Source organism: Phyllobates terribilis, unplaced genomic scaffold, assembly GCF_046119375.1.
Source record: "Phyllobates terribilis strain yellow unplaced genomic scaffold, ASM4611937v1 Scaffold_3__8_contigs__length_932513732, whole genome shotgun sequence".
Taxonomy (NCBI): Eukaryota; Metazoa; Chordata; class Amphibia; order Anura; family Dendrobatidae; genus Phyllobates; species Phyllobates terribilis.
This window is the reverse complement of record NW_027362763.1, coordinates 412,973,743-412,987,188: the sequence shown is the minus strand read 5'-3', so window position 1 is coordinate 412,987,188 and position 13,446 is coordinate 412,973,743. Positions and strand designations below refer to the sequence as shown.

General features: G+C 43.2%; 1 protein-coding gene across 1 annotated transcript in view; it reads right to left on the bottom strand.

Annotated features, from left to right (window-relative positions):
• LOC141259500 (dynein axonemal heavy chain 5-like) overlaps nucleotides 1-13,446 on the bottom strand; it is a 482,742-nt gene that overhangs the window by 191,738 nt on the left and 277,558 nt on the right. Inside the window, exon 61 of the mRNA XM_073675609.1 lies at nucleotides 6,249-6,349. Within this exon, the coding sequence (XP_073531710.1) occupies nucleotides 6,249-6,349 (101 nt within the window). The remainder of the gene's footprint in view (nucleotides 1-6,248; nucleotides 6,350-13,446) is intronic.

Genomic DNA, 13,446 nt, shown 5'->3' with positions numbered 1-13,446 from the left:
GTATAGATGGACTAATACAACAAGTCCCACACACAGATAGAAGCCCAATATTTTTTCAGAGCTAGATGCAGACAAAAAATTATTTTGAATTTGCAACCTGATGGAGGTCAGTATAGATGGACTAATAGAGAAAGTCCCACACACTGCTAGAAGGCCAAATATTTTTTCAGAGCTAGATGCAGAAAAAAATTATATTCAGTTTGCAACCTGATGGAGGTCAGTATAGATGGACTAATAGAGAAAGTCCCACACACTGCTAGAAGGCCACATATTTTTTCAGAGGTAGATGCAGAAAAAAATATATTCAGTTTGCAACCTGATGGAGGTCTGTATAGATGGATTAATAGAACAAGTCCCACACACAGCTAGAAGCCCAATATTTTTTCAGAGGTAGATGCAGAAAAAAATATATTCAGTTTGCAACCTGATGGAGGTCAGTATAGATGGACTAATACAACAAGTCCCACACACAGCTAGAAGCCCAATATTTTTTCAGAGGTAGATGCAGAAAAAAATATATTCAGTTTGCAACCTGATGGAGGTCTGTATAGATGGATTAATAGAACAAGTCCCACACACAGCTAGAATCCCAAATATTTTTTCAGAGGTAGATGCAGATAAAAATTATTTTTAATTTGCAACCTGATGGAGGTCAGTATAGATGGACTAATAGAGAAAGTCCCACACACTGCTAGAAGGCCAAATATTTTTTCAGAGCTAGATGCAGATAAAAATTATATTCAATTTGCAACCTGATGGAGGTCAGTATAGATGGACTAATAGAACAAGTCCCACACACAGCTAGAAGCCCAAATATTTTTTCAGAGGTACTGTAGATGCAGATAAAAAATATTTTTAATTTGCAACCTGATGGAGGTCAGTATAGATGGACTAATACAACAAGTCCCACACACAGCTAGAAGCCCAATATTTTTTCAGAGGTAGATGCAGAAAAAAATATATTCAGTTTGCAACCTGATGGAGGTCTGTATAGATGGATTAATAGAACAAGTCTCACACACAGCTAGAAGCCCAATATTTTTTCAGAGGTAGATGCAGAAAAAAATATATTCAGTTTGCAACCTGATGGAGGTCAGTATAGATGGACTAATACAACAAGTCCCACACACAGCTAGAAGCCCAATATTTTTGTCAGAGCTAGATGCAGAAAAAAATTATATTCAATTTGCAACCTGATGGAGGTCAGTATAGATGGACTATAAAATGATGCTATGCCCAAAAGATTTTACTTCACTAGGTGCAGTAAAAAAATTGGTATTCTATACACAGGTGGTATATCTTGCAACACAGATAGGCTACTCCACTGACTAACACACTCTGCAATAGGCCAAAAAGGATTAGCTTTGCTAGATTCAGCCAAATGCTGTGAAAAAAACTTGCACAGCACTGGCACAGACCTGCCTGGCAAAAACTGATAGGAACTGATGTAACCTAGTCCTGAAAAGGACTCCAATTACAATTAGTCTTTACTCCCACAACCTATCTATTTAAGAGCACAGACCTGCCTGATAAAAGTCATAGGAAATGCTGTAACCTAGTCCTTAAAAGGACTGCAATCACAACTATTCCCTACTCCCAAGCTATCTGTAGATTTGTGCGAAAATTGGCTTGAAATTAACAAGGTATAGCGCACACAGCAACAGCGGTGCCGTCTAACACGCAGCTGCAGCAGTGAGAAAATGGTGGCGACGGGGAAAATGGCTTGGTCTTATAGGGCAAGGACATGTGACATACACTGCCAATGACACATGCCCTTGCTTGTGTGAAAAAAAGCACTTCGCTCCGTGTGTGCGCTGCTGATAGGCTGACAGATTGCACCTCCCCACTGTAAATGCGGGAAAGAGAAAAAAAAAATGGAGATCTTCATTGTTCCTGCAGAGATCCATCCCCTGCCCCTCCCCCCACCCCGCTGTACACTCAAACTGCGTATTAACATTAATTTTCATCATTACTGAGAAAAAATCCAGTTATGATTTTGGTGCACGAACAGTTATCGAACATAACCTCGAACAGCCGAATTTTTCTCAAATTGTTCGTGTTCGCCAAACGGCTCGAACACCGCCCAAAACAGCTCCTGGAAGACAGCACATTTCTCTTGAGGTTATGTCTGGTCTGCAGATAGCGGCCTCTGTTCCTCTTAACAGGGAATCCCCCTTGACCACCACTCTCCGTTTTTTCTTCACAACATTCTTCTTTCTCCATCCAGGAGGATTCTGAGGGCTTACAAGGTTATTCATTGCTGGCAAAGTCTTATTTTGCTGTATTTCTTCATGGTTCTCCTGCGTGAGAGCCTGGTACTGGTTCCTGAGCAGTATGGGTGCTGACTGCCTCTCGATCCTCCTGCTTCTGTGGGTCACATGCTTCCATTCCTCTGTTTCGTCAGGTGCAGTTCGAATTTCTTCTCTTTCTGAATCATGAAGAGATAATTCTGCTCTGTCTAAGAACTCTTCACCTTCCTTAATGATTTTCAAGGTAGTTAACCTCTCTTCTAGATTTCGCAACTTTTCCTCCAACAGGGACACAAGCTTGCATTTCTGGCATGTGAAGTTTGGCTTTTCCACTGGCAAGTCTGTGAACATGTAGCAGGATATGCAGCTCACCAAATGGCTCCTGGACTCTTCCATGTTCTTATTGTTAATGTTCTGAAAACTGCCTTATTACAGGGAATCTTCCGTCTGAATCACTTATTTCAGAGATTTACACGGAAACTCTGGTGTAAGCGCTCAGCGCAGAGCACAGGATAAGTGTGAGCAGAGCCTTACTGCGATCTTTGGGAGACATAATAAACAAATCAGTAGCAGGTGAAGAATTGGTTTTAGTTATTTTTTACGCCGTTCCTCATGCGGTATAAGTGATGAGATTACTTTATTCTTCGGGTCGGTGCGATTACAGAGATACCAGATTTATATCGGGTTTTTATGACTGACAGCAGTCACACACTAAGAGACGCTTTTTTTTGCAAAATCTAGTTTTTGCATCGCCATATTTTGAGAGCTATAATTTTTCCATATTTTGGCCGACAGAGTCATGTGACAGCTTGTTTTTTGCGGGACGAGTTGACATTTTTATTGGTACCATTTTTCGGTACGTGACATTTTTTGATCGCTTTCTATTCCGTTTTTTGGGAGGTAAAATTAACAAAAACCAACAATTCAGGAATTGTTTTTTGAGATTTTTTTTTATGCCGTTCTGCGTGTGGTAAAAGTGTTCAGGCAGCGTTATTCTTCAGGTCAGTACGTTTACAGCGATACTACACTTACCGTATTTTTTTTTATGTTTTGGCGCTTTTACACAATAAAACAATTTTATAGAAAAAATATTTTTTTTGCATTGCTTTATTCTGAGCGCTATAACTTTTTTATTTTTCGGCTGATGGAGCTGTATGGCGGCTTTTTTTTTGCAGAACAAGATGACGTTTTCAGCGGTACCATTTTTATTTCCAGTTTGCTTTTTGATCGCATTTTTTTCCACTTTTTGTTTGGCGATATGATGAAAAAGCATATTTTTTTGCTCCGTTTTTTATTTATTTTTATAACGGTGTGCAGAGAAGGAGTTAATTAGTGTGAAAGTTTTATAGATAGGGTTGTTTCGGACGTGGTGATACCAAATATGTGTACTTTTTTTGTTTTTGCATAAATATACGGATTTATTGGTTTAATATTTTATTTATTTATTTTTATTTATTTTGTGATTTTTTTTCAACAATTTAAAAACATTTTTTTTACTTTTTTTTTACATTTTTACTTAGTCCCTGTATGGGACATTAATTTTTATTTTTCTGATCACTGATCTCATGTAATGTAATAGACATGTATTACATTAAATGAGATCTTTGCTGACTGTTTCACAATCAGTGTGTCCTGGCAGGCTTCAGCTGCAGGCTGAGCCAGGCAGGACACCATATATGGCAGAGCTGGAGGCGGTCATGTGACCTCCAGCTGCCATAGCAACGTCAGGTCCTGGAAGGTATCAGGGGTCTTCAGAGAGGTAAGTAAGACGACCCCCTCTCCTCTGTATATCTTCTATATGCCGCGATCACTATAGATCGCAGCATATAGAACATAGCAAAGGGTTAACATCATTGGGACCTGATCCAATCAGGTCCCGATGATGTCCCCTGTCAGAGCTAACGCTCTGCACCGGAATCGCAGCGCTTGCAGGACCCTGGGGGTCCTGAGCGCTGCGAGACCACCCACTGCTTTTAAACGTCGGCGCTACACAGAGCCCAGCAAGCGCCGACGTTTATCTACAGTGGGCCGTCGCAAAGCGGTTAATGGAGGAGACCGCGGCTGTTTCCACTACTAGGTCGATTACTGGGGAACTCACAGTGAGCGTATTGTATATAAAGAACCGATTCCAAAGCATCGAAAATATATATACCTCGGTACGGTCACTGTCAACTCCACGATAATCCAAAAAAGATTATTAGGTGCCACAACCAATCGTTTTAAAGGCCGGTTGGACACCCATTACAGGTATTGTATTGCTTCAGGGTGCGGTTTACAAAGCAAGAGGGACAGAACTAATACATTTTATATTTAATCCAGAAAGATAGGCAGTGTTTATAAAAATATACAAAAGATTTTGCAAAGGAGAACAAAACAATACAATATATACAATTACATAAGCTAAAAAGGATAACAAAAGAATTTACTAAACTTGGTCACAGAAATGTATCAGAGCTTAGCAAGGGGATGCACTTTGATTGGAAACATGGACAGTACCCTCAGCGAACTATGACTTCCACGGACTGAATAGGAACAATATTTGGCATTTGCCTTCTATTAACACAAGTTACCTCCCCTCTGGTGACTCATAACAGGGCGAGTCATGGGATGTGTCTCCAATTTAAAAAAAATATGAGACTCCCAATTTCCAAGATATCTCCGCCCCTGGGGGTCACAGGCTTGAGATATTACCGTCATATTTTCCATCATGATTTTACCTGTACACGAAGCCCAAACATGACCCGTTTTTCATCATCTATTAGACTGTTATTCATTGGAGGGATTCCAGTGGCCCCACAGCGATGTGAGTGCGTCAGGTCTGTCCCTGCACTACAATGCTGAAAATCTATATCCCATAAATATTGAATCTATACAAAACCCCAATATTCATATCTGGACAATAGAGACACCATGGCTAGGACCTTCTCATCAGTATCTTTTGAGGGGAGAAAGCTTATCCTGGAGGACACAATTCTCCTCCCTAGAACAAAGGAACCCCTGCTTCTTGAATATACAAATTTTAGATTCTCTGTCTTGTCCCCACAATAGATATCCTGTTTTAATCACCTGTCCACAGCGAGAAGTCCTGGCTTCAAAGGGTGTTTTAATGAGTTTTCCTCTCCCTAGCTGTAACTAATTTCCTCTCTTCCCCCATATGTCCACTGTGTAATTCTACTTCAAAGAGTTTGAGTGTCAGCTACTTCTCCTTCTGGAGATGTCTGATGGTTTTTAATATTTTCTATGACACAAGCCAACCCCCCGAATTGGAAGGTGTGTGAGTGGTTGTTTCATAAGTATTTTGCATCTGTGCTACCTTCGCTTTTATCATGAGGTTGCTGCATCCTGTAGCGCATTAGTATTGTGACCTGATGTTGGTAAATACAGCTGCCTTTTTTCTATGATGGTTTTTCTACCTCTGTCCTTGGCTACATTTACACACATGTGTGACACATTTGTGTGGTTTTTTTTTGGACTGCAAACAGACTTTTAAAGAGTTTCATTGATCCATACAAACATTCAATCCGCACATGTCCTATTTTAATCCCTTTTGTAGATCAGACTCTGTCATTAAATAATAAATATTGTAGGTGGCACACCCTTAGTAGACCATATGAATTTGTTTAGGATGCTAATTCCTTTGGAGCCAACCCCAGATCTCCTGTAGATCCATAGTGAATGGAAGGAAGGAACTGTACATTAAAAGGCACGACAAACACTAACAAGTCTCTGCCTATACGCACACACAGGCAGAGACTTGTAAGTCACTGTCAGCAGGCGGAGAGAATTCGTCGGGGACCCGCCTGTACGACTAGTGCGGCTCGATCCCCGGCAGATGTTAAAATCATGCGTTTCTCCAATTGTACAGCCAGTGGCTGATACATGCTGCCCATGGGTCGGGAAGCATGTATCACATGCCAAAAAATGCATAATAATAAATTATATTAAAAGTTCTTTAGGCTTCACCTTTGTTTACTGTACCTTTAAAACAAAACAATTTACCTCATTACAGTGCTGTATGCCATTCTCATCAGGTGTAGGAAGATGCAGATCATCAATAAATAACTGCAAAGTTTTTCCATCCTTTGCGCCATATATGAAACCTGAAATGTATAGTATACTTCAAAAGGTTTCAAAATAACATTTATTTACTTTTCACAGACAGAAACACATTTACCTTAAAGGGGTATTCTCATGTTACTAAATTGATATAACTGGCTAGACAGCATGAAAATAAGCAAGTTTGTAATGGACTTGCTTTTTCTATCTTATTTTATTCTCCTGCTGTGAGGGCTTTTGTAACGCTATTGCCAGCACACTTGTATGGTTCCCCTTGACCCTCCATGCAGGAACACCGGCATTCTCACCACCCAGGCCGTGCGGCATGGTCCCCGGCATGCTCCCTGTCTCCAGCTGTAGTGCGCACCACAGTTTCCGGTGGCACTCCTAGTGTGAGCTTGTGCTCCCCCGAACTTAAAGGGGCAGCGTGCGCACAGAGTTAAATGCAACCAGCCAATGGCTGGAAGGCATTTAGTAATAGTGTGCGCCTGCAAGATGGCTCCCAGCCAATAACTAGGAGGCATCTTGTTTAAAAGGCACCCTCCCCAATATTGAGGTGCCAAGCAACACAGTGAATCATTAGTGAGTGAGATGGTCTCCTAGTGAAGTTGTGAGGCCCCCTGGTCCTAGTGTGGCCAGAGCCCTGAACCCAAAGTCCCAGGTGCTTGTGTGGCCAATCCTGAACCCGAAGTCCCTGGTCCTTGTGTGGCCAATCCTGAACCCGAAATCCCAGATCCTAGTGCGGCCATGCCTGAACACCATCCCTTGATGCATGTGCGGGCAGTCCCTGAATCAGTATACAAGACCAGTGTGTCTGAATGTGCGCCAATCCGAGTATTTCCGTTATCCAGACTGTCCTAACAGTCTCCGAATCAGCCCTGTCTGAGACTCCGTATCAGTAACCGTTTTACCCATGGATCCTGAACCTAGTAGTCTGAATGGAGCCCGGGTCTGTGTCAGTAACCATTATGCAGAAGATCCAGAACCTAGTAGTCTGAATGGAGCCCGAGTCTTATCCGTGTCTGTGCACCTGACCCCTGGGGCCAGCAGATGCAGTATCGGGGACAGCCTAGGAGTGCTACCTGGTGGCTAGCTGCAGCCAAGCCTGACTCCACCATCAGGAGCTCTAGTGAACACCTGGCAGCTGCTTAGCTACTCCCCTCCTAGGTAAGGCCAGCCCCCTTGAAATAGTGGGTTCACGAACCATGTGCATCACCTGCGTGCGTAATATTAGGAATATTGTGGCACCCTGCTACCACAGGTACCACAGGACCCAAAAGGGTGCATGGATGGACTTCTCCACAGGAGGCCCTCACTGCAAACAGACACCTCCACCCTTCCACCTCAGACCACCAGAGGGAGCCCTGTTAGGGATATATAACTGAGGGTGGAGTCAGTCAGTCAGTTAGTCAGAGAGTGTGCTGACACTGAGAGCAATGAAGACGCAGTACGTCTGCTGCTGTACTGAGGGCCCCGAGTGTGGCCGAGGCAAGGAGAGAGGAGTAAAAAAGGGGGCAGAGGAGCGTCTGAAGCTCACCCCAAGACACAAGCCGGACACCGGGTCCGCGCCAACAGGGTTCTCTACACCCAGTAGGAACAACCGGCATACCAGGAGGCTTCCGGACCCCTGGTCATCCTGAAGCTGCCATCAATTACAGGACTAGGAACCATGAAGGCCCCGGCGTCCAGGGATAGTGGTTGCCAGAGAAAAGTCCTACTACCAAGCAGTCAGGTGAGAGAGCAAAACAATATAGAAGCTAGGCCAAGTTCCAGGCTGGCCAGAAGCTTAGAGAGAGGAAGACACGGACCAGGAGGCCTACAACCCGCTCACTGGGGAGAGTTCTGAAGTGAACCCTTCCTATTAAGTACCCTGGACCCTACCTGCCGTTACACCAGTAAAGGTACTGAAGCGAATCCCCTGTGTGCGTGTCCGTCATTCCCCCTGACCAACCAGGCCACCTCGCACCTGCATCCCTTCCATTAACCCTGCCCCGGGGGCCCACTCCGCCTGTGGGGAGCAGAAACATCCCAGCTGCCATCTCATCACCCCCGGAGGTCTGCAGCAGCACCGGTACTCATTACCGGGAACCACAGGTGGCGTCACGAGACAAAACTGTTAACAAAACCCCTATTAAAGAGTGACCCCAGGGTACGGGCCCGGGAGCCGACTGCCGTGACATCCCACAGAAATTCAAGGCCCGGGTACCCCCCTGGGCGAGTCAATATTACCGTGGACGCAATCATCCTGCTCTGGTTTCCAGCTGGTCAGCCCGTGCTGGATGGGTGGGGGGGAGCCATCGCACACTTGGGTGGTGCAACTACACACGGTGGTGCTTTGTGTGTGGAAGTGGTGAACGCCGTGCTCTCCACTTGTTTCGTGGCTCAGCAGACATGAGACGCTGTGTCACCTGGTTACCAGGCAACACAGGATGCTGCCTTGCCTGGTGTTAGACAATGGAGGGAATGTGAGCACCCTGCTTTACAAGTGAGCAGGGAATGACTCCCTGGACATGACTGGGAGGAATGCATCACCTGATTGTTATCCTTAGATTTGGGCTTGCTATTTAAGGCCTGCTTGTAATCTAGTTCAGTGCTGTTTATTCAGTTCCCTTGCGTTAGGTGTATGGTGAGTGCTTCCTGGTTGGGTACTGGTTGCTTCTCAGTAGTTGCTAATGGCCATTATTGGTTCTTCCTTATTAGCTATTGTCCAGGGGTTTCCCTTTGGTTTTCATTTGAGTTTTATGCTGCTAGCTTTGGATTTACTCTTGTACCTGACTCTACACCGTCCGCATCACCAGACACCGCTATCCTGTGACAGCAGTCTGGGAAGAGCTCTGTAAAGCCCTCCTCCACTTTGGGAGTGGGTGAAGAATATTCCGGCCCTTAAGGACTTGCCTTGCAGTGGTGGCTTGCGGAAAGTGCGTCTGTGACAGAGCTTTTGCTGGTCTGATGCGAGTTGCTACAGAGTAGTTTTTCCAGCGCATAACACATAACAGCTTTTATCTTATATTTGTAAGAGAATGATCAGTCCTAATATGTTGAACAGCCATATGCATGAAGCAGGACACAAAAAGAACCTGGATACAGTACAATTGATGAAGTCAGAGGTTACATTTTTGGGTGTGTCAATTTCAGCGGAAGGAAAAAAACATGCATGATAGGGTTAAAGCTATTCAAGCTGTTCCCATACCAACCAATATTTCAGAGCTTAGAAAAATTTTGTAATACTCATAACTATTGTCATGTTGCATTATATTTTTCTTTATTCTATAATACATGTTTTTCTCCGCAGTATGAGGTTATCATGTATACACCTTTTTCTCTGTAGTATGTAGTGTTCTTTGTCTAACCATGTATAAAAAGCCCCTGATACTGTTGTTAGGAGCCAGACCATCGCCAGATCGCCCACCATTGTGTTACTTGTCTGGACACCTTTGTGTGTCTGCGTGCTTCAGCTCACTGTCTTCTGTATCTGCTTTGTTGCACTTCTCTAATAAACCTCAGTCCATGCTTCAAAAAAGGATTGTCTACAGTGTCTTCTCAGATCTTTCAGTTCTCAGTAAGGACTTTCTAACAACATTGTGTGCAGACTGTTTACAAGGAGCTTGGCCATCAAAGCCTTACCGAGTGTGCGCTGTAGTTACATTCCAGGACTAGGAATTAACTCCTGAGATCCAGGTCACATCTCTCCAGCTCACTGATTTCTATAGAGCAAGGAGCTGCTCATTTCCCTCCCCCCTTCCTCTCAGTTTCTGACCAAGCTGCTGTTATCAGTCCTACAAAATCACAATCCTTGGCTCCCACACACCATTGCCAGTTTCTAGAGCAGCTGTCCTAATCACAGCTCTCACTTTCCTAAGCATTCAAAGGCCTTGTTAGCTCTATGTGGAAATATTGTTACAACAGTATACACTTCAGAACAATGATAGACCGTTAAAGAGGACCTTTCATAAAATTTTTCATGCTGAACTGGACATACGATGTGAAAGGCGACTCAGAAAAGAATAAAATGTTTTTCTTTTATTTTGCCTCTTTGTTGCGGAGATATTAGTAATCAAAATATTTGGCACTTAACAGGTATTTTTTTTTTAAGTCCAAGTGGGCATGATCAGAAAGACATCACTAGGGGCGTGTACTTCTTCCTATTTCTGACACTGAATAATCATAAGCAGGTAGCAACACACTGGTGAAAAAGAATATGCCCCCACAATAGTATTGAGAAACAGTCTGCTCTCCTCACTGCAGTGTAATGACGTGCTGGAGCACAGCAGACCTGAATGTGATTAACTGGCAGCTTTCAGCTCTCATCTCTGGCAGTCTCATTACAAACATTTTTAGCATCTCTCCTCTCATAGTGCTGCCTGCTCTGCCAATCATAAGCAGGCAACCACATACAAGGGAAAAAAGAATATGTGCCATATCTTCTATAACACTCTCTGCATTCTCCCCAATAATATGCTTGCTGGAGACAAAGGAGGCTAATTGTGAACTGCATTTGGTAGTACTACTGCCCAGAGGGCTGGTGCCAGTGGTGGTGACTCTTATGCTGTTGGGTGTGGCTTATTTTTTTCCACTACCACACCCATTGCCATTGTAACTTTTCTTTATCCATACATTTTGCATAACACTATAACTTTTTTTTTTGCATAACACTATATTAAAGAGGTTATCCCCTACTCTTACATTGATGCCCTATCCATAGGATAGGGCATCAATGTCTTATTGTCTGTTATCGGAGGTGGTGGCCGCTGGCCGGAAGTACTTGCTTGCGGAGATTGGCTGTCTATACGTAGTGGCCGTCGCAGGGTACTGCACATTCGTCTCCTATTAAATTGAATAGGAGGCGGATGCGCAGTAACAAGCGCCGGCCACTATGAGTAGATGGCCAAGCTCCGCCAGCAATTACAGCTGATTGGCGGGGGTGCCGGACCCTGGCCGATATGACATTGATGCACTATCCTAGGGATAGGGCATCAATATAAAAATAGTGGACAACCTCTTTAACTTTTGACAATCTTTTCAACCCCAATAATTTACTGTCTAGAATATTTGTCCGATACTTTAGGGCTTTCTATTCCTATCTCCATTGCTTAGATGTGAGCTCTCACATACTCTCACTATCCTAAAGTCACTTTAAAATGGCTGTGGCGTGCTCCACTTAGGCTTTATAGAGGCTATGATAGTCCCTCCTAATTGGCTGCAGTTATGTCAGCTGTCTGTGACTGATGCAGTCTGCTGCAATATATTGGAAGGTAGTTGGCATTTATTTGGCAAATTGCACAAATCAGATTGCAAACTGTTCAAATTTGTTAGTATCTACAAATTTCATAAAATTTGATTTGAATTTAAATTCTGTCGAAAAGGCAAGATTGTGAATGGATAGTTGAATGAAAATAGATTATAAAAAGTTATTTAACTTAGAATTAGTACAATATCAAAGAAGCAAAGTATCCTAATTTTATATGCAGTATATACAATGGATATGGAAAGTATTCAGACCCCTTTAAATTTTTCACTCTTTGTTTTATTGCAGCCATTTGATAAATGCTAAAAAGTTCATTTTTTTTTCTCATTAAAGTACACTCTGCACCCCATCTTGACTTAAAAAAAACAGAAATGCAGACATTTTTGAAAATGTATTTAAAAAGAAAAACTGAAATATCACATGGTCATAAGTATTCAGACCCTTTGCTCAGACACTCATATTTAAGTCACATGCTGTCCATTTCCTTGTGATCCTCCTTGAGATGGTTCTACTCCTTCATTGGAGTCCAGCTGTGTTTAATTAAACTCATAGGACTTGATTTGGAAAGGCACACACCAGACTATATAAGACCTCACAGCTCACAGTGCATGTCAGACCAAATGAGAAACATGAGCTTAAAGGAACTGCCCAAGGAGCTCAGAAACAGAATTGAGGCAAGGCACAGATCGGTCCAAGGTTACAAAAGAATTTCGGCATTACTCAAGGTTCCTAAGAGCACAGTAGCCTCCATAATCCTTAAATGGAAGAAGTTTGGGACCACCAGAAGTCTTCCTAGACCTGGCCATCCAGCCAAACTGAGCAATCGTGGGAGAAGAGCCTTGGTGAGAGAGGTAAAGAAGAACCCCAAGATCAATGTGGCTGAACTCCAGAGATGCAGTAGGGAGATGGGAGAAAGTTCCACAAAGTCAACTATCGCTGTAGCCCTCCACCAGTCAGGCCTTTATGGCAGAGTGGCCCGATGGAAGCCTCTCCTCAGTGCAAGACATATGAAAGCCCGCATAGAGTTTGCTCAAAAACACATGAAGGACTCCCAGACTATGAGAAATAAGATTCTCTGGTCTGATGAGACGAAGATAGAACTTTTTGGTGATAATTCTAAGCAGTAGGTGTGGAGAAAACAAGGCACTCCTCATCACCTGCCCAATACAATCCCAACAGTGAAACATGGTGGTAGCAGCATCATGCTATGGGGGTGTTTTTCAGCTGCAGGGACAGGATGACTGGTTGCATCTGAAGGAAACATGAATGCGGCCAAGTACAGAGATATCCTGGATGAAAACCTGTTCCAGAGTGCTCTGGACCTCAGACTTGGCCGAAGGTTCACCTTCCAACTAGACGATGACCTTAAGCACACAGCTAAAATAACAAAGGAGTGACTTCAGAACAACTCTGTGACCATTCTTGACTGGCCCCGGCAGAGCCCTGACCTAAACCCAATTGAGCATCTCTGGAGAGGCCTGAAAATGGCTGTCCACCAACGTTCACCATCCAACCTGACGGAACTGGAGAGGATCTGCAAGGAAGAATGGCAGAGGATCCCCAAATCCAGGTGTGAAAAACATGTTGCATCATTCACAAGAAGACTCATGGCTGTATAAGCTCAAAAGGGTGCTTCTACTCAATACTGAGCAAAGGGTCTGAATACTTATGACCATGTGATATTTCAGTTTTTCTTTTTTAATAAATTGGCAAAAATGTCTACATTTCTGTTTTTTTTTCAATCAAGATGGGGTGCAGAGTGTACTTTAATGAGAAAAAAAATTAACTTTTTAGAATTTACCAAATGGCTGCAATGAAACAAAGAGTAAAAAATTTAAAGGGGTCTGAATACTTTCTGTACCCACTGTATATATGTTATATATATATATATATATA